Source organism: Mangifera indica, chromosome 12 (genome assembly GCF_011075055.1).
Source record: "Mangifera indica cultivar Alphonso chromosome 12, CATAS_Mindica_2.1, whole genome shotgun sequence".
Classification (NCBI taxonomy): Eukaryota; Viridiplantae; Streptophyta; class Magnoliopsida; order Sapindales; family Anacardiaceae; genus Mangifera; species Mangifera indica.
In genome coordinates, this window is record NC_058148.1 from 9,671,193 (window position 1) to 9,690,938 (window position 19,746).

Below are 19,746 nucleotides of genomic sequence, written 5' to 3' on the forward strand. Positions count from 1 at the left end.
CATGCAAAACAATGGGGCTTTAGTTTTAATTGGTCCCTCTCTCTTTATTTATGATTTTTTATTCGAAATTCACACGAAAAGTGAATTGCATATTTCATCTTGTGTTGTAAAGAAAAGTTGACTTCACAACCCATAATTAATTAATTTTTCTGGCAAGAAAATAAAAGAATTAATTTTTACAATATAAATGCATGCCCATATTGCGCATTCATTAAAGTCAAAAAATTTGTGGTAAAGTGGGCTAAAATTTGCCGCACTTTGTGGCTGATCTACTGCAGAAGAATGGACAAAGGGAGAAAGCAGCCAGCAGACGCTTTTGAAACATGGACAGTATGGTTAGCATTTAGAAAAATCTAATTCAAAATAAACTAGAATGGGAGTAGTTATGGAATGGGTCTAAAGCACTTTTTGAAAGTTCATCCTTGAAGTCTGTTGATTTTATAAAAGAATCTCCAAATAAATGGGGTTGGTAGAGTTTAGTCGCATTCAATTGATTGATGATCAAATAAGTTAATTATTAAAAAAAATTTATTTAATTTATAATTAAATATATAATTTATTTTATTTTATATTAAAACAAGTTTAATATAACCGTATATATAATTTTTAAATATGATAAATAAGATTTTGGTTAAAAATTTTATAATAAATTTAAAAATAATAAATTTTTTATATTAACATGATCCACCTAATTTGGTTAATAATTGATAGTTTAACTAATCAGTCTAATGTGAATTTTAAACTCATGATTTCAAGTATCAATGCATGTATTTATACTTGTATGTATTTGGACTAATACCTTTCCATATACTGTAATGCCACATCAAGGAAAAGGCAAAATACCTATTATTTCATTTAATAAAGTTTCAATGTAATTTTAACCACATGATGGGCCAGATTCAGAGAATATGAAGCAGGCGAAGACATTGTATTAAAATCCTTAATTTAATTTTAATTATTAATTAACCTCACATGGAAAAGTCATCATCTACTTTCCTTACAATGCACACCTCCACGTCATCTGCAAAATTTATATAAATATAATATTTAAGATCCGAATACGAGACGGAGTCACGAAGACCAGCACAACAATATTTTACTCTACACTACTCTCCCACCCTCCTTAACGCGTTTACCTCTTTCAGACTTTTCCTTGTTTATCTCGTATTCGCAGTTGTACACCCACATTCTTCTCTTCTTCTCCAGACTAGATCCCTCGTGTGCTACGCCGTTCAGCGTTTCCCAGATCCATTTCTTAATTCTACATCCTCAACACACCTGATTTCCTTTTTCCCGATATATCGCATTCGTCCCATTACCGAGTCACCGACGATTTCTTTTTTTTTTTTTTTTAGGAAATGAAGAGTTCAAGCAAAATTTTCGCGTTGGGTTTGGTTGCGTCATGGTACTCGTCGAATATAGGTGTGCTTTTACTGAATAAGTACTTGTTAAGTAACTATGGGTTCAAGTATCCAATCTTTTTAACCATGTGTCACATGACGGCTTGTTCTTTGTTAAGTTACATTGCCGTTGCGTGGTTGAAGATGGTTCCCATGCAAACTATCCGATCTCGTCTTCAATTTCTCAAAATCTCCGCCTTGTCCTTCGTGTTTTGTATTTCCGTTGTTTTTGGGAATGTCTCCTTGAGGTTCCTACCGGTTTCCTTTAATCAGGCTGTTGGTGCTACGACGCCGTTTTTCACTGCTGTTTTCGCCTACCTGATGACGCTTAAACGTGAAGCTTGGCTCACTTATGTCACCCTCATTCCTGTTGTTACTGGGGTGATCATCGCTAGTGGGGTATGTAATTAAATGCTTTATATGGTGTTTTGTTTGATTGGTGAGTTTTTGTTTAATTTGGGTTTTTGTTTATGGGGTGCGTTGAAATTGAGCTTATTTGGTGTAATGTGGGTTCTTTGTTTCAGGGCTCGGTGAAAATTGGGATCTTTTTAAAACGTTTTTGGTGGTTGTTGAAATAATATTAGAAGTAGAATGAACTCAATTTAGCTTAATGTAGTTGTTTTTTGGTTTTATTGAAACCGGATTAATATCAAATTCGAGGTAGAAACCAATTGTTTTATTGCATTAATTGGGTGATTTTATTTCAATTTAATAATTATAATTTTAGCTTTGTTGATTTGGGTTGAAAGTATGATATGATAAGACTTCTAAATTTTTATACACCAATGGAAGAAAGTCTATTCTATGTTACAATTAGTTTGATTTTTTCCCTGGAGGCAAGTATGATGCTTTCAAGTTTTTGTGTAACTAAAGTGATCTCATTGGTTAACTATTCTGCTTCTGATTGTTTTTATTGTTTCTTATGTGGGATCAGGGCGAACCAAGTTTCCATCTGTTTGGATTTATAATGTGCATTGCGGCAACAGCTGCCCGGGCATTTAAATCTGTGCTACAAGGGATTTTACTTTCTTCAGAAGGGTAAGGAATCTGTGTTAATTTGTTTCTAGTTGATGGCATGTGTTCTTGGTTCTATGTTTCAAGTGATTAGGATGCTAGAAAAGAGCACTGAATAAGTTTGTTTCTAGGGAGAAGCTGAATTCCATGAACCTCCTTCTATACATGGCTCCAATAGCTGTCATTTTTCTACTCCCTGCAACACTTATAATGGAAAAGAATGTGGTTGGTATTACACTCGCACTTGCCAGAGATGATGTCAAGATCATCTGGTATCTACTGTTCAATTCAGCTCTAGCTTATTTTGTAAATCTGACCAACTTTTTGGTCACAAAACATACCAGTGCTCTGACTCTCCAGGTATGCCTCATTTCTGGATTTATTCTTTGACAACACATCTGTTATTCTTGCATCTCTCTCAATGTTTATCCTGGTAACTTAAAGCCATTCCTTACTTTTGAAAATATAAGAAAGTTCACAAACATAACTAGAAGAGAAATTTCCATGATTAATAATCAATAGACAACTTAACACTGGTTATAAACCTGGGATCCTCTTTGAGTGGATATGCCTTTGTGATAACCAGAGTAGAGGACCCCAGTAGTGGTAACAAAGAGGACAGTGTTGGAACCACGGTGGAGGTTCTTCTTGGAGTTATTGTCTTGGTTAAATTTGGATTGTTTTATTGTTTTGAGATGGAGTACCTACTCAAAGTAAATGGTTAAATCTGTTTATGATATCCATATTCATAATCAAGAGTTTTATTTTAGGGGATGTTGTCTCTGGATCTATTTTTTCGGGAGAGGATGCATAGTTTAGATATCTTCTGTTGGTTTTGAGGTTGTGAAATTTCTTTCTCTTGTGTTGGAATACCTTGAGTAGTGTTGAAAATTGTTAAATGTTTTCCCGTTGACTGTAACCTTGGGTGTATGCCTGGAGGTGGTCAGTGAGCAATTTCATTGACACAGGTTTTCCTTTAGGTTTTCAAAGTTCTGCTTCTGTTTTTATTTATGTTCCTTTTGGCAATAGTGGGACAGGCTGGTCTTGGAAGATAAGCTATATTTTTTTTGTGGTTGGAATAGGACATTGAGATAAACTGCTTGTATGTTCTAAGTGTAGCAACAAGGATGACATGGAAATGGATCATATAAGATTATTTGGCTGTCTGCAATGAAAAATGAATTGTTGCACATGGAGGAGAGTTTTTATTAAATTTTTAGGCTTTAAGGATAAGAGCCAGCCAAAAGTTTTGTTAAGATTAGAAGGTTAAACTGTGAGAAACAGGTTACATATTCGAGGTCATACTATTGTATCCTTGTGGACCATTTTATAGCTTTCCCGAAGATCTATTGTTGCCCTCCTCTTACATTCCACCTTCAACGTTTACCATCTTCTGTTATCTTCTGTTGTAATTTTTCAAATGTTGTTAAACATTAAGGTCAAACATTCTTGATTGATTTGCTTAAAGAGTTGTACATTCTCAGAATTTTTAGTTCTTTTTTACGAGAGTGGTGTCACAAACCCTCCTAACGTATTTTTCATTGTTGTCAACATGTTTGTTGTTTCCTTAACACTAGTTCTTTGCTGCATATCATTGCGGATTTAATTTGTCTTGATACACTCAGATGTTATTCTTGGTCATTTCTTCTTACACTTTTCTCAAAGTATTCCATATATGTACATATATGTTTACATGATATTAAAAAGCTTTTGGGTCATCCAGGTGCTAGGAAATGCAAAAGGAGCAGTGGCTGTGGTGGTGTCAATTTTGATATTTAGAAATCCCGTATCCGTAACTGGAATGCTTGGTTACACATTGACAGTGTTTGGAGTGATCCTCTATAGTGAAGCAAAGAAACGAAGCAAGACAACATGAAGAAACAGAATATGTGCAATCTGTTATAAATTTGTTTCCATAGTGCCCGGAGAGAGGCAACTTTGGTGGGGAGCAAAGTTTGGGATGTGTGGTAGTAGATGATGGTGGTGTTGGATTTTGCCCACTTAAATTCTATTTTTTTCCCTGGAAGCCTGAGACCTGGTTTCCATTTTCTATGAGCAACAAGCGCAGGATCAGACAATAGTAAAAAAAAAATACCTTTCTTATTCTTTCAGGAGAGATTTGTAGAATTGGATCTCTACACAATTTAGGTCTGTTATTAACATTGTCATATTGATTAATTAATGAAAGTTACTCATAATTTCTCAATCCTGTGTTTTATTTTATGGATGCTTCAAAAGTCGTCTTCTAGGTTTAGCAATATGTGACAAATCATAATAAAGGATACCACCTAAATTTGATATATTTTCAATGGGTTTTGCGTGTTTAAACCAAGCAGCTACCAATGACCACTGAAGTTATAATTTCATTACACTGGCACAATAATTCTTTCACTTACAGAGGAAACAAGACTGCACAAGTTAGGATCATCCTTGTACTTGTTCCAGGCTGCTTGAAACTGTGCGCCTTTACATCTAGTGTATACCGCAAGAAAAAAAAATTAAACTAGATTCTTTTGGACACAAAATGAAAATTTATCTTCTTTGAAAAAGAAAACAAGATAAGGATTCTTACTGTTGCAGCAGAATTAGCATCTGAAGAATATCAGTCCTGATTTCTTCACGAGCTCTTCTCATTGCTGCCTCCTTGTACAATATGGTAAGTTCATCAACCAATCTGATGCAAAAATAGGAGAGATAAAATGCTTAGAACTTAGTCCTATGCTGGGAACATGGTACATATTTGAAACTCAGTTCAAGAATTTCATAACAAATTGGTGGAAGGAGGATGACACAAAATTTGTGTTGAATGGGAAATGACATGTGAACCAATAATATGTCTGTTAAAAAAAGAAAAATTTTTTTACAAACAATTTAGAAGTCTCTAAAATGATTAATGAATTGCCTTGTCATGGAATAAGGTTTTAAAGACCACTGAAACATCATAAGCACCCATAGTAGAGATGGCAAAATGGGGCGAGGCTAAATTTCCCATTCCCCCTCCTCCCATGTAAGATGGAAGCTTCCCCATTCCCGTCCCATCCCCGCTACGCAGGCCCACACATGTCCTGTCCCTGCCCTACGACTGTCCTGTCTCTTACAATTCAAAAAATCTCAATGGCTGAAAAATCTCAATCTCTACATCTTTATCTATCTGTATCCTGCAACTCCATCTCTTGGTTTTCTTTGGCAACAAAATAAAAAAATCATAACACCAACGCAATTAACCATAATCATAAGAATACCAACTCAACTCCATCTCTCCATCTTCTTCTGCAACTCCATCTTTGTGTGTTGCCACCATGTTTGATCTTCTAGCTTCTCTACTTCTATCCATAAGCCTGAAAAAATTCCCTTCAAAGTCACAAGCACCAATTCACCACAATCTTATTGCTTTCAAGAATGTCATAAGCCTCAACCTCCTCTCTCTCTTCAGTTGCATATCTTCTTTCCACTTGGTTTTGGTTTTCTTTTTTGTTGAAATGACTGAGCCAGAGAGAGATGAACAGAATAGTGTTGTGGCGAGGATGGTAGAGAGATGAGGGAATGTGAGGTAGATTGAGTTGGGTAAAAGATTATAGTAGGTAAAGTGTGTGATTTCAGTAGAGGACTGCACCCTAGCTTACGGAGAATTATTTTCATCTTTGTCCCTGTCTTTGAACTTGTCCCTGCTTATTTTGAAGAATCCTTGCCCTATGTGGGACAAGGCGAGGTGGGGATCCAGATTGGAGAAGAAAATTGTTATCTCTACTCCACAGAACCAGGTTAGGAGAACAAAACAATGATTCGAAAAAAAATAAATAAATAAAGTACTGCAAACACTGATAAATTAAAAAATGAACAAAAGTTTTCAGCTTTTAAACTAAATCAATTCTTTTGTTGAATTTTATTAATGACATCAATATTTGTTTATTAGGATGCAGTTTCAGAATCTCAGAGTTCCCCAGATCATATTTTCATTGAATTGTTTTATACCAGTTCACTTGCTCAAATGCTGAGTACATGATGATATATTTAATGTTGATCAAACAGACTCAACTCCACCAAACTCATAGATGAGGATATCTTAATCACCTGTCAACATAAGGTGAGTTCCTTATCCACGTTAATTTTATAACAGTGTTGAGCCGTTTGAGAACCTGCACAATAAATTCAAAAATAATTTAACATACTTCAAATATAAAATGTACCAATAACAGCAGTGGTAACAATAATTCATTAATTTGCCACAATAAAAAGATAAGATAAAAGCATAACTAATTAGACTCTCAACAGGCCAAGTGTTTCTGACAATACTGATCACAAGTTCGGTCAAAAGTAAATATTATTCAACAGGGAAAAAAAAAAAAAAACCTTACAAACCTTCCTGTCCAGCTAGTTACATGTTTAGGAACACAATACAAAGCAGAAAGCCAAAGACAATCTCTATCATATTCCATTCGGAAATACAGTAGAATTATAGTCTTTTCAAAGCAAAAAGCCAAACTGGAAAGTCATATAGTATGACATCAAAAAACAGCAGCTATATCAAACATAAAATACTATTATTAATGTTCAAAGTTTGATGCTTGATCATAGAGTTCATCAATTAGCACACTAAGCGTGTCAGGATCCACTATTATTTTACAAAATAAAAATTTACAAAACATGTTCAACCTCAAATTGTTGAACAAGGAAAGCAGAACAGAAAAAAAAAAAAAAAAAGAATACTTGAATCAGATGATACATAATTCTCACCAGTGACACACTTTCATCATCATCAACATGCATCCATTTGAAGAAAAGTGGAAATATACGACTAAAATGAGCTAGTAAAACAAGGCCAAGAGCACTGAATAGTGGCTCAATAAATTTGAGCCATGCTACTCGTCGGTCCTTGTTTCTTGGCTGGCGCTCCAAGTGACTAAGCATTTCATTCAGTATCCTTTCAGACCTATAAAAAAAGGGAAAATAATTTATAAAAGCAACCAATTTTTCTAGAAATGATGCAGGTAAACTTAGCTAATGGACAAGAAACAACATACAATTAAAAGCTCATGGTTGACAAGATCAAGGCCCACATATCATATATCATGAAGCAGTATTACTTTCAATTGTCAATCTCAATCATTAATCTGGAATCCCAATGCAAGAATACAGGACAACTCATATTTGCATTACAGAAGCACAGTGTCTGCTGTTTATGGGAAGCAAAACCTAGCCTATCATAGTGATCGACAAATAAAAACTAAAGTGAACTATCTAAGCCCCATGAAACTAAAGAAAGTTATGTCACCCAAAAAACTGTAACCAGACAAAACATAAAAAGCTTCCCTGCCCCAGGAGAGAGGTCTTCAATGCACATCTATTTGTGATCCCAAATGGTTGCCAATCCATATGACTACCAGCTACAGTATCAAGATATGCAATCAAAAACTCATTAAAAGCAAAACAAAGATAACAAGTATACCATGAGCTACGACAATTACTTCTCTGTGTACTAGTCAGAAGAAGTACTGACATCTCAACTACAAGGTGCCATATCTCATCAGCAGAAGCAATATTCTGACAGCAAGCATCAAGAATCACATCTTCATAGAGACTAAGATCCACAACATTCACATTTCTGGCAAGATGTATGAATACAATCATACCCTGAGCCTGCAATTATTTTAAAAAAAAAAAAGTTATCATTCAACAATTTGCAAATGATTACAACAGTCAAATCATATAACATATTAATCAAACCACATACTTTAACCTCCGGCGACCAGTGGTCAAGCGCAGTCAATGCACAAGGTATCACCAAATCACAGAACTTCCCCAAATCAGGATGCACAACCTAGAAAAATTACAACTAGACCTCTTAAGAAACAAAATTAAAGAAAAATCTGAAGCTGCAGAAGAAATTTTCAAACTTACAATAGAATTTAAACAAAATTCTAAGATACAATAAATTTCATGAAAACAAGTGAAAATGTTTCCGAAAACGGTTCCCAGATACAAAACTTCAAAACTAGTACGACATCAGAGATGTAAAAATCAAAAGTATTTTATCTGTTTCCGATATTCTTCCAATTATGAAAACTATTTGCAGATATTATATCATACATATACACAGATGTTTATAATTTTACAACACAACTCAGATTTTTCAATTGTTTCCAACGGTTTCGAACCTGTGTAACAAACCACCGAAACTGATAAGCCGCCAAAATTGCGAGAACAACCGGAACCCTAGCCGAAGCGGCGGTTACTTGATCACTCTCATTGTCTATATCAATCGAACTCTCTTTAATCCTCTCCTTCAAAAGTGGTACCAGTTCTGGCAATAAATTCAGCAAAACGGCGCCAAATTCTTTAGAAATAGCGTGCAAAACAGACTCAGCACTTGCTGAAATGCGTTCGGGGATCCATGTGAAAGACTCGTGAATTGAAGTTCGAGAGGAGATTAGAAGAGCAAGCGCTAGAGTCACATTTTTTAGTTTTTGCTCATCCGGTGCCGCTTCAATGTCGAGGAGAGTGCATAAAATTGATTTTACGGAGACGGTGGTGCTTTCTGGCAGCGTGTAGTTTGTTTTCTTCAGGGACTCTAGTATTGGATTAGTTAACCTAAAAGATGAGAAAAAAATTAAACAGAAATTAAGTTGTGATTTTATAAGGAAGAGCCAAATGCGCAGAGACGAGAGTGAGCTTACAGAAAGAGACGGTCATGGAGATCTGAGAGCGATTTGGACATTTTTGGAATCAGAGGAACTGAAAGAACAGTGATTCGGTAATTCGAAAAATGGCCTCAGTGGTCAGTTTTTAAAATTGCATGAGATTAGACTTGTTTTAATTTCAATTACACGGGCCTTGTACAGGAGACAGGACACTTTAGAGAAGGCAATTCGCTTGAACGGGCTCTTCGGCTGCGTCTCCCTGAACCGGAGAAATTCTTCCGTAATAAATATTTTTATTATTTTTTTAATAAAAATATTGATAATTAAATCATATAATGTATTAAAATTTTAATTTTTTTATATTATATATAATATTTTATTGTATGGCACACTTTTTATAAAATAAAATAATAAAAAATTAAAATTAAAATATTATTATTTTAAAAAAATCATAAATACTAATAAAAATTTAAATTTTTTTATATATATCTTTATTTTATTTAATAAAGTATATTAGTTTGTATCAATAATATATATTATATTATAAAATACATATTATATAATATATTTATTATATCATAATATCTTATTATACATATTATTTTTTATATATTTTATATTATAAAATACATATTATAAATTATAGGTTACTAATAAAGTGGGGATAAAACGGTAAAAGTGCGGAGACTTTTCCTGACAATGTACTTAGAGAAAAAGGAAAGAAAATTTTATGATAGGGAGATAATGGTTATTGTCTGTCATCTTTGTGTCGAAGATAGAGCAAAAACAGGAATGACTTTCCCTCTAGGATTGAAGAGGTACTTGGCCCAATTCACCCTGTTACATCACTGCAGGATATTAGGATAAGTTAGCATTAACAAGATTCATTCGTCTCTCACCAATGAAACCAAGTTAAGTTTAACTTCCAAAGGAAGTATATTTTTTGAAATGATAAAACAAACGAGAAACAATGCCAGAAAACGTATTAAGACAATCCCATATAAAACAAAATAAGAGATTAGAATGAAGATTTTCCCATGGATGTTGAATTGTAAAAGCTGAAAACAAAAAACACCAGAGCTTGATGACATTTCTTTTGAAGATCACGGCCTACAACTGGTCATTTTAATAACCGAGGGAGGGGAATGCACAAACCCACAATCATTAATCACAACAAAATGCTCAATACACATGAGCAAAAGCCAATAGAGGAACCAGAGGTTTATTAGTTCCTCTCAACAATAATCACAAGGATCAAAAGCAAACCACACCGACAAGCAGAACAAGCCCACACCAAATACATAACAGAAAGCAGTTGTGTGTTCAAACTTCTGGAGCTGAGGCTGCTGCGCGCTTCTTCGATGTAGACTTTATAAGATGGTTGTAGCTACCTTTCTGCTTAAACAGCTGAGAAAAATGATGTTTACAATACAAAATGCCCTCAAGGGCTGCATAATTTGATGGGCTAAAGAACAACCACCATGAGAGCACTTAAAACATGTCTTATGATAGGCTTGGTTCTCCACCGCTACCTGACATTGTTGACACAGGAAATTTACATTCAAAATCTGTGGTTTAACTAAGAATTCCAAAATGATTTGATATGTGAGACTACACATTACCATATATACAAGCACAACAATGAACAATCTGATCCCAACAAATTTTTAGCATTTTGCTTTGAAGTAACAAATTAACGAGGTCTGCTTCTGTTAACATACATCTACTTAAACTAACTAAAATCTTCCAGATTTATCGTTTCCTTCCCAATAATTTCCAAATGGAATATAGAGACAAACTTTCTCCTAGTGTCCTTCAAAGACCACTTTACATAACACTAACGTAGACTAACTAACATCAAGATTGTATGAGGCCAACACTAATGAATCCATAAATTTATAACTAGGAATTTGTAAGCATAGAACAAGACCTACTTCTAGTATATCATAATATTAACTATAAACTGTAACTTTGGTTGGGGTGGCAAAGGAGCAAAAGATTAAAAAAAAGGGGAGAAATGCAATACAGAGGCTCTACAATTGGAGAAAATTTGATGACTTTTTAATCCAGGGACCCTACCTTCTCCAGCGGATAGACCGTTTTGCCACAAGTAGCACATTTTTCTTGTGTCCCAGAGAACATGCTCGCAGCTTTGCTAGGTGACCTTGTCTAAAATCAACACAAACTAATGGGAATCAGCAAGACCTTGAGCGACATACAACATATCATAACATGATTTACACTTTGTAATGATGATCCTTTCTCAAAAGATGCTTTTTAAACAATTTCAAATAGGTTCAATGTACTACAGAAGATTACCAGTTCAGGAGTTAGCTTCTCAGCCGATTTTGCAGCTGGCAACAATGAAACCAGTAGCTAAATAAGCAGGTAAAACAAAACTGTCGACAAGTCACACAAAGAGCTTCTTCATCTGGAAAACGAGATACATACGTGATTAAAAATTCTTGCTGAAACTACCCGTCTCCTTGAACAGCTGCTCAAAATGAGGCTTACAGTAAAATACACCTTCCATGGAGGAGTAATTACTCAGCTGAAAATATTCAAATTTCCCACCTTAATAACCACAAAAGTAGATTAATTAAAAAAAAACACAGAGTCAACAAAATCTATATGCAAAGTACATTCCAAATTATTTAAAACAGAGCTCAGAAACTATTAATGAAACTTTAAAACATCAATAAAGCTATAAGAACCTAAACAAAGAAACATTCTATCAAAGTAAACGAAAATCATTTCATTATTTTATAAATAATATCAACTAAAGAACAAGCAAAATAACCACGAATATACATAAAAATATTGTACCTTTAATGTCCCACTGCAGTGTGAACACTTGAAGCAAGATTTATGGCAAACAATCCCATCTGCTGATAATTGTTCAACCGGATAAACTGTCTTGTCGCAAACCTTGCACTTCTGTTGGGTACCGGTAAAAGACATAGATACAATGAATAATGCCTTAGGTCTGCCTGTTCTGTGTCTCTCTTTAAATCTAAAACACTTCCAAAAAGTAATAAAAAAATTATTTTTTTAGCGTCCAATCAAATTAGTAACCCATCTGAAACCTATTTTGAATAAAAACAAGATAATCCACAACAGATTGTTATATCCTCGTGTCAAAATAAACTTTAAAAAAATACAAAGAAGGTAGATGCACCTGATCAAAGAAACGTACCTTGAAGAAAGCTTGGATCTCGGAGGAAGTCTTTTTTTTTTTTGTTAATATATTCTTTAATATTAAAAAGAAAAAGAAAATACTAGTTTCACATAGGAAAATCTTTCAATTCGGTAATTTTTTTACTGTTGAATTCAATGCATATTTTGACAAGCATTCAAAGGTTTGGCGGGAGACTTCATACCTGACCTCAACTGTCAGCATCCAAATTGTTCTTATATTTGCAAGTAAATATTTTTCCACTTGCTTAATATATGTAATAGCAACGATAATGCATATTTTGTGTATGATTTTTTTACTGTTGAATTCAATTCATATTTTGACAAGCATTCAAAGGCAAGACTTGTTCTTGAATAATGCTATATTTCATTCTCTGAGTAGCATCACCCTTTTGGTTTATAAAATATAAAAGAAACAATTGTGTATGATTTTAATTTTTGCCAGATCAGAGCACGCACAGAAGGCTATGGCTAGGCACACACAAGAAGCTACTCAGCCAAGACACACGGAAGATGCTATCCGTACGAGGCGTGGCAGTGGCCGACACAACCACCCTCATCGTTTAATAAATCAACACCGTCGTCGTAACATATCGGCTCGTTTTATAAACCACCCCCAGCAAGAGACTGACAGGGAGGTGTGTGTGTATATATATAACTAGAATAAAACAGGTTCATGGTTGGATATCCTCTATATATTCTGACAAAATGCTGATATTCTGTGACTTGTGGAACAGATGGTGTACTATCCTACAACTTATCCACATCCTCAGACGGCGTATGGATATCCATGCCCTGCCTACATTCTCACAACAATATATGTTCCTGCATATTATTATGTGCAAACATATATCCCGGCCTCAATAACTTACACTGCACCTGTAGTCTCAGCATCAAATGAAATTGCTCCGCCCCAAGCTGCTCCTGCCGTGGATGATTTTCCACGAGCAACTTGACATAAGGGGATTCCTGTCACAAGTAATAATTTCAGTTTTTTGCAGGTTAATGATTGATTGTTTTTCCAAAGAGAAAACGCAACACCAAATGATTGTTTCCCACCCAAACTTCGTTTAAATAAATTTGTTCACCTTTTAAATTTAAAAAATTTATTTATTTTTATACATAGTTCATTTTTTGCAATAAATAGATATATAAATTGACAAAAATTGTTCAAAGAAGTAAAAGTGTATCTAATTACATAACTTTTTCTATGTAATTTTGTATTATATAAAAGGAAAATGAAAAAAAAGTATTTTTATCTTTTGTCCTCTTTCCCATCTTTTTTTCTATATGAAAGAATCTTTACTCTTTTTGCTAGGGATATTTCCACCACACAAGGCCCATGATCCCACCAGTAATATCTTGACATTATTTAATAATTGTAATGCCCTCATATATGTTTCAGACATATTTATGTTTTTTAACCCTGTTTTGAGATATCTCTAAATTTAAATATACATGTCTAAATGTATGTGGATATATTTGATAATATTTATAAACTTACAAAATTATATATAGTGACTTAAATGGATATTGTAAAACAATTTGCTCTTAAATCAATTATTTTCTTTTATCGGAAAACAATTTTTCTGTTCTATATAAACGGTGGATTTTTATTAAGGGGGGCCTTTATGACTCTGTCATTGTTAAAGTAGTTTAAATAAACAATAGTTCAATTATAATTTGACTTGAGTTTATGACTCGAATTTGTTATCCAAATTTATGGCTCAAGCTTGTAGTTCATTGACAAAATGATACTATTTCACCTAATAACAGATAAATTAATGTTATTTAGACAATTGTTTGACATAATTTCAATTGAGCCACGAGCAAAATTTAAAAATGAGCTAACTCTCTTAGCTCATGCTCAGCTTGAGTTTGATCAAAATAAATTCAAATCAAACGAAACATGCTAAAATAATTTTCAAGGTCAAGTCAGTTCGGTTCAGCTCTAACCCTAGTAATTGTTTGTTAATCAACTAGTGAAAACTTTTTAAAAATCATCTAATTTTAAATAAAAGAAATAATTCAATATCAAGAAAATGAAAGGAAAGAACACAATAACACATCTTAGATGTTATACTTGAAATCTCTTTAAAGTGAATAGAGCCAAAAAAAAAAAAAAAAAAAAAAAAAAAAAGATCAACTTCAATCCAAGTTAGATATTATACTTAAAAATAAGAATATTTGAATGTTAATTATTTAAATATGAAAACAAGTTAAAATAGTACACTTAAATATTGTTGATTTCAATTTTGATAAATTTTAAAAGTGTTCAATGACATCTTCATTATGAATTGTATAAAAAATTAGATAATTTGATTGTCAAAATTTTATAGACCTTTTTTACATGAAATAATCAACTATTATACAGAACTGCAAATAATATACACAAATTACATAGTCAGGATCTACATACATAGATAACATTTAATGAAAAAAAAATAATAATAAATAAAAACATTTAAAAAAATAATGCATAAATCCAATACTTTTCACTTTGAAAATAGATTTTAATTTAACAAATATGGTTAGAAATTTCAATTATATTGCATACCAAGTCAGCCTGCATGTAAACACCAAATAAAAATGTCACGCAATACAAATTTCAATTATATTGGTATATCAATATTGTCTTAATATAATTGAAAGCTGTTGCTAAACTTAGTACATACACAAGGCCAGCAAAATGTCACTATAAAAGCAAATATAATATCTTTGATATGAAAACTTGAGTCCATTTCGTCTTCTCTACCTGTGACAGGAATCCCCTCATGTCAAGTTGCTCGTGGAAAATCATCCACGGCAGGAGCAGCTTGGGGCGGAGCATTTTCATTTGATGCTGAGACTGCAGGTGCAGTGTAAGTTATTGAGGCCGGGATATCTGTTTGCACATAATAATATGCAGGAACATAGACTGTTGTGAGAATGTAGGCAGGGCATGGATATCCATACGCCGTCTGAGGATGTGGATAAGTTGTGGGATAGTACACCATCTGTTCCACAAGTCACAGAATATCAGCATTTTGTCAGAATTTATAGAGGATATCAAACCATGAACCTGTTTTATTCTAGTTATATATACACACACACACACCTCCCTGTCAGTCTCTTGCTGGGGGTGGTTTATAAAACGAGCCGATATGTTACGACGACGGTGTTGATTTCTTAAACGATGAGGGTGGTGGCGTCGGCCACTGCACCGCCTAGTACGGATAGCATATTCCGTGTGTCCCGACTGAGTAACTTCTTGTGTGTGTCTAGCCATAGGTTTCTGTGCGTGCTCTGATCTGGCAAAAATTAAAATCATACACAATTGTTTCTTTTATATTATATAAACCAAAAGAGTGATGGTACTCAAAGAATGAAATATAGCATTATTCAAGAACAAGTCTTGCCTTTGAATGCTTGTCAAAATATGCATTGAATTCAACAGTAAAAAAATCATACACAAAATATGCATTATCGTTGCTATTACATATATTAAACAAGTGGAAAAATATTTAGCTGTAAATATAAGAACAATTTGGATGCTGACAGTTAAGAAGTTCAGGTATGAAGTCTCCCGCCAAACCTTTGAATGCTTGTCAAAATATATATGCACTGAATTCAACAGTAAAAAAAATTACCGAATTGAAAGATTCTCCTATGTGAAATTAGTATTTTCTTTTTCTTTTTAATATTAAAGAATATATTAACCAAAAAAAAAAGACTTCAAAACAATTTAAATTCACCATTTAAAAAATGGAGAGAAGCCAAAGAATTACAAAGAATCATAAATCTTGTATTTTTTTCAACTCTTTTGTTAACTAATTTGAAAACACAAAAGATCCATTCTAACTTATAATGGAAAAATTTAATGTAAACTAAAATATTAAAAGAAATTCAACAAAAAGATAGATTTGAATCAAAATAAACAATAAAAAATAATTTGATACAAAGAACTGTAACAAACAAACTGAATACGAAGTGTATTCATAAAACAAACTGAATACGAAGTGTTCTTGAAGAAATTACCTCAGAGATGAAGAACACAAAATGATAGCCAACTTTGAGAAAATAAAACAATCCACGGTTATTTATTTATAAAATGCCACTTGGGCCGGGTCTTCATACCGCACAAGTTTTTAATTCCCGTCAAATCTAACGGAGATATCGTTTCTTTTGCATTATCGTTGCTATTACATATATTAAACGAGTGGAAAAATATTTAGCTGTAAATATAAGAACAATTTGGATGCGGACAGTTAAGTTCAGGTATGAAGTCTCCCGCCAAACCTAACATAAATTATCCCCGTTGCAATGCAAATTTCAATTATATTGGTATATCAATATTGTCTTAATATAATTGAAAGCTGTTGCTAAACTTAGTACATACACAAGGCCAGCAAAATGTCACTATAAAAGCAAATATAATATCTTTGATATGAAAACTTGAGTCCATTTCGTCTTCTCTACCTGTGACAGGAATCCCCTCATGTCAAGTTGCTCGTGGAAAATCATCCACGGCAGGAGCAGCTTTGGGGCGGAGCAATTTCATTTGATGCTGAGGCTATAGGTGCAACGTAACTTATTGAAGCCGGGATATATATTTGCACATAATAATATGCAGAAACATAGATTGTTGTGAGAATGTAGGCAGGGTATGGATATCCATACGCCGTCTGAGGATGTGGATAAATTGTAGGATAGTACACCATCTATTCCACAAGTCACAGAATATCAGCAGTTTGTTAGAATTTATAGAGGATATCAGCATTATTCAAGAACAAGTCTTGCCTTTGAATGCTTGTTAAAATACGCATTGAATTCAATAATAAAAAAAATATACCGAAGAAATTATTCAACAAAAAGAATAAATTTGAATATAAATAAACAATCAAGAATAATTTGATACAACAAAATTGTTCTTGACATTTACCGAAGAAAAATTGTTCTTGAAGATGTAACAAAATTTTACATTCTAAAGAAGATGTAACAAAATTTGAAGCTCCCCAAGTAAAAACTAAAAAAATATAACTCAAGAATTATGATCAAGAATGCATCAATTTAAAATATTGAAAGAAATTCAACAAAAAAAAAAATGGATTTGAATCAAAATAAACAATCAAAAATAATTTGATACAAAGAAATGCAACAAACAAATGAGATTTACTGAATAAAAACTGTTCTTGAAGAAATTACCTCAAAATATGAAGAACACAAAATGATAGCCAACTTTAAGAAAATAAAAGAATTTGAGGTTATTTCTTTATTTATTTATGAAATGCCACTTGGGCCGGGCCGGGCCTTTATACAGCACAAGTTTTTAATTCCCGCCAAATCTAACGGAAATATCGTTTCTGTTGCATTATCGTTGCTATTACATATATTAAACAAGTGGAAAAATATTTACGAACTATTGGACGCTGACAGTTAAGGTCAGGTATGAACTCTCCCGCCAAACATAACAGAAATTATCCCCATTCTCTAGTATTTTCACAATTCAGAACCAAATAAGTTTGTCTCTCCGTCGGTTACCAAGAAACCAAGAAACTAAATCAACCATGCTTTCTTTTGTCTTCACTTTCGCTCTCGTTTTCCACCTGTCTCTTTTCCATGGAAGCTCTTCGCTTCCTACCATCGGCATCACCTACACACCTCCCCCTACCACGACTGCCGCCACCACGGCGCTACCAACCCCACCGCCTCCTGAACGTATTGCTTCCATTGTAACCTCTCTAAACTTCGCTTCTGTTCGCCTCCCTGGCTCTGATCCTTCAATAATACGAGCCTTTTCTTACACAAACACCTCCCTTCTCCTCTCCATCCCCAACATTCTGGTCCCGCCCTTAGCTGCCAACCGGTCTTTAGCTCTCCGGTGGCTCTACAGTCACGTGCTGCCATTTTACCCGCGATCAAAAATCTCTTTAATCTCAGTTGGGAACGACGTCTTTGATACGACGCCGGATTTCTCACCTTTTCTTCTCCCCGCCATCAGAAATGTCCATTTAGCCCTCCGTGATCTCGGCATCAAAAAGGTTTCGGTTTCTACAACCTTTTCTTTCTTTAACATAATTACGACGTCGTTTCCGCCATCTTCGGCACAGTTTCAAGAACCGGCGGGGAGTCTTATTCTGAAGCCGTTGATCCAGTTCTTGGGCGATACAAACTCGTCCTTTTTGGTGAATCTTTATCCGTACAACATGTACAGGCTCAACAATGAGATACCCATAGGGTTTGCTCTGTTTCAAGATTTCCCTTTTAATTTCAGGGATGATTTGGTAACGGGCGTGAGGTATAAGAATCTTTTTGACATGATGGCGGACTCGGTGGTTAGCGCCATGGCAGTGGCCGGCCACGAGAACATCCCGATCATTGTGGCGGAGACTGGGTGGCCGAGCTCAGGTACGGATAGTGGTGAGGTGGATGCCACTCGGGGTTATGCTGAGATGTACTTGAAGGGCTTGGTGGCACACTTGAGATCAGGGTTGGGAACACCGTTGAGAAAAGAAGGGGTTGCTGAAGTCTACATTTACGAATTGGTTGACGAAGAAATGAGGGGTATCAGAAGTTGGGGGATTTTGCATCAGAATTTGACTAAGAAGTACAAGGTTGAGTTCTCCAAAGGGTTCAAGATTGGTGGATTTGGAGGTTTGGTGATGTCTATGGTGTTTCATTTCTCAATTTTGCTCTGTTTTTAGAAGCTTCACTATCTTTGGTCATTGAAGTTTGGTTTACGATATTTTTTCAGTTCAAGTTTTTTTGATTTGAGGTTCAATTCATGAACCACTCTGCCAACAATTGAATTGTACATTGTGTTAGAGGATAGAAATTGTTGGCAGTTTTGTGTTGTACTTCAGATTGCCTCTTTGAACAGATAATGTACACATCAATTGTAGTTTTGATGAATAAAATCTAGTGTTCATTTGTCACCTTGGGTGAAAGTTCATATGTTTATGTGCTTTTGTTTGTTTATTCATTTGCTGACAGAATTATGGTTCTTCTGCATTTTGGGTAAACCGTGAGATTGGGCATCAGAAGAGTGAAAGATCATAAGAAAGTTAAGAAGAATAGGACATTAAATTTACAGTGGTTCAGTTGCCGAAAAAGCTACCTCCATCCACATGGGGCAGTCACCAAGAGAAACTAAAGACAAAAGCCAATTCATGTGTTTTTTCTAGGCTATTCAATGTTAATATTACAACAGGATTTTTTATACCATCAAATTATTTATACATATTTTAAGATAAAAAATAAATATATATTTAATATGTAAATAAACGTTTGACATATAATTACATAATTTTAAATTAAAAATAAAATAACAATTATATGATGATGTATTACTTTTTTTCAGATATCTATTTTATGTTTTTTCATTAAAAATATAAATATTTTTATTTAAAAATTTAATAAAATAATGATAAAATTATAATAAAATTAATTATTTCAATAATTTTTTAATATTAAAATTGAGGTAATAATCAGATTAATTATTTGTCATATTATTTTAGTAA

At 33.9% G+C, this 19,746-nt stretch overlaps 3 protein-coding genes and 1 pseudogene across 4 annotated transcripts; 2 read left to right on the plus strand and 2 right to left on the minus strand.

Annotated features, from left to right (window-relative positions):
- The first annotated feature begins 1,049 nt into the window (after positions 1 to 1,049).
- On the plus strand, positions 1,050 to 4,620 carry LOC123193656 (probable sugar phosphate/phosphate translocator At3g11320). Of its 2 annotated transcripts, XM_044606719.1 has the most exons (5): positions 1,051 to 1,422; positions 1,520 to 1,799; positions 2,335 to 2,438; positions 2,546 to 2,774; positions 4,138 to 4,620. In XM_044606719.1, the coding sequence occupies exons 1-5, from the start codon at positions 1,403 to 1,405 to the stop codon at positions 4,288 to 4,290; spliced, it is 786 nt and encodes a 261-aa protein (XP_044462654.1). In that variant the 5' UTR covers positions 1,051 to 1,402; the 3' UTR covers positions 4,291 to 4,620. The 2 variants fall into 2 exon arrangements, with proteins under 2 accessions (XP_044462653.1, XP_044462654.1); XM_044606718.1 differs by having other exon boundaries at positions 1,050 to 1,799.
- A 66-nt stretch (positions 4,621 to 4,686) lies between these two features.
- On the minus strand, positions 4,687 to 9,248 carry LOC123193654 (uncharacterized protein At2g39910-like). The gene is made up of 8 exons (XM_044606715.1): positions 9,089 to 9,248; positions 8,570 to 9,002; positions 8,146 to 8,232; positions 7,861 to 8,051; positions 7,149 to 7,344; positions 6,486 to 6,550; positions 4,987 to 5,088; positions 4,687 to 4,886 (listed from the first exon to the last, which is right to left on the minus strand). The coding sequence occupies exons 1-8, from the start codon at positions 9,127 to 9,129 to the stop codon at positions 4,781 to 4,783; spliced, it is 1,221 nt and encodes a 406-aa protein (XP_044462650.1). The 5' UTR covers positions 9,130 to 9,248; the 3' UTR covers positions 4,687 to 4,780.
- Positions 9,249 to 10,375: 1,127 nt separating this feature from the next.
- LOC123192042 lies at positions 10,376 to 12,013 on the minus strand (annotated as a pseudogene).
- A 5,780-nt stretch (positions 12,014 to 17,793) lies between these two features.
- Positions 17,794 to 19,100, plus strand: LOC123192043 (glucan endo-1,3-beta-glucosidase 7-like). Its single transcript, XM_044604516.1, has one exon. The coding sequence runs from the start codon at positions 17,794 to 17,796 to the stop codon at positions 18,928 to 18,930; it is 1,137 nt and encodes a 378-aa protein (XP_044460451.1). The 3' UTR covers positions 18,931 to 19,100.
- The last annotated feature ends 646 nt before the right edge of the window (positions 19,101 to 19,746 follow it).

Excerpts from the sequence above, each read along its gene's own strand:
- LOC123193656 (XM_044606718.1), top strand. The coding sequence starts at position 1,359 with ATGAAGAGTTCAAGCAAAATTTTCGCGTTGGGTTTGGTTGCGTCATGG. Across the intron at positions 1,800-2,334 it reads GGGTGATCATCGCTAGTGGG|GGCGAACCAAGTTTCCATCT; the intron begins GTATGTAATTAA and ends ATGTGGGATCAG. Across the intron at positions 2,439-2,545 it reads ATTTTACTTTCTTCAGAAGG|GGAGAAGCTGAATTCCATGA; the intron begins GTAAGGAATCTG and ends GTTTGTTTCTAG.
- LOC123193654 (XM_044606715.1), bottom strand. The coding sequence starts at position 9,129 with ATGTCCAAATCGCTCTCAGATCTCCATGACCGTCTCTTTCT. Across the intron at positions 7,345-7,860 it reads AGTAATTGTCGTAGCTCATG|GTCTGAAAGGATACTGAATG; the intron begins GTATACTTGTTA and ends CTTTTTTTATAG. Across the intron at positions 4,887-4,986 it reads ATGCTAATTCTGCTGCAACA|ATGTAAAGGCGCACAGTTTC; the intron begins GTAAGAATCCTT and ends GGTATACACTAG.
- LOC123192043 (XM_044604516.1), top strand. The coding sequence starts at position 17,794 with ATGCTTTCTTTTGTCTTCACTTTCGCTCTCGTTTTCCACCTGTCTCTT.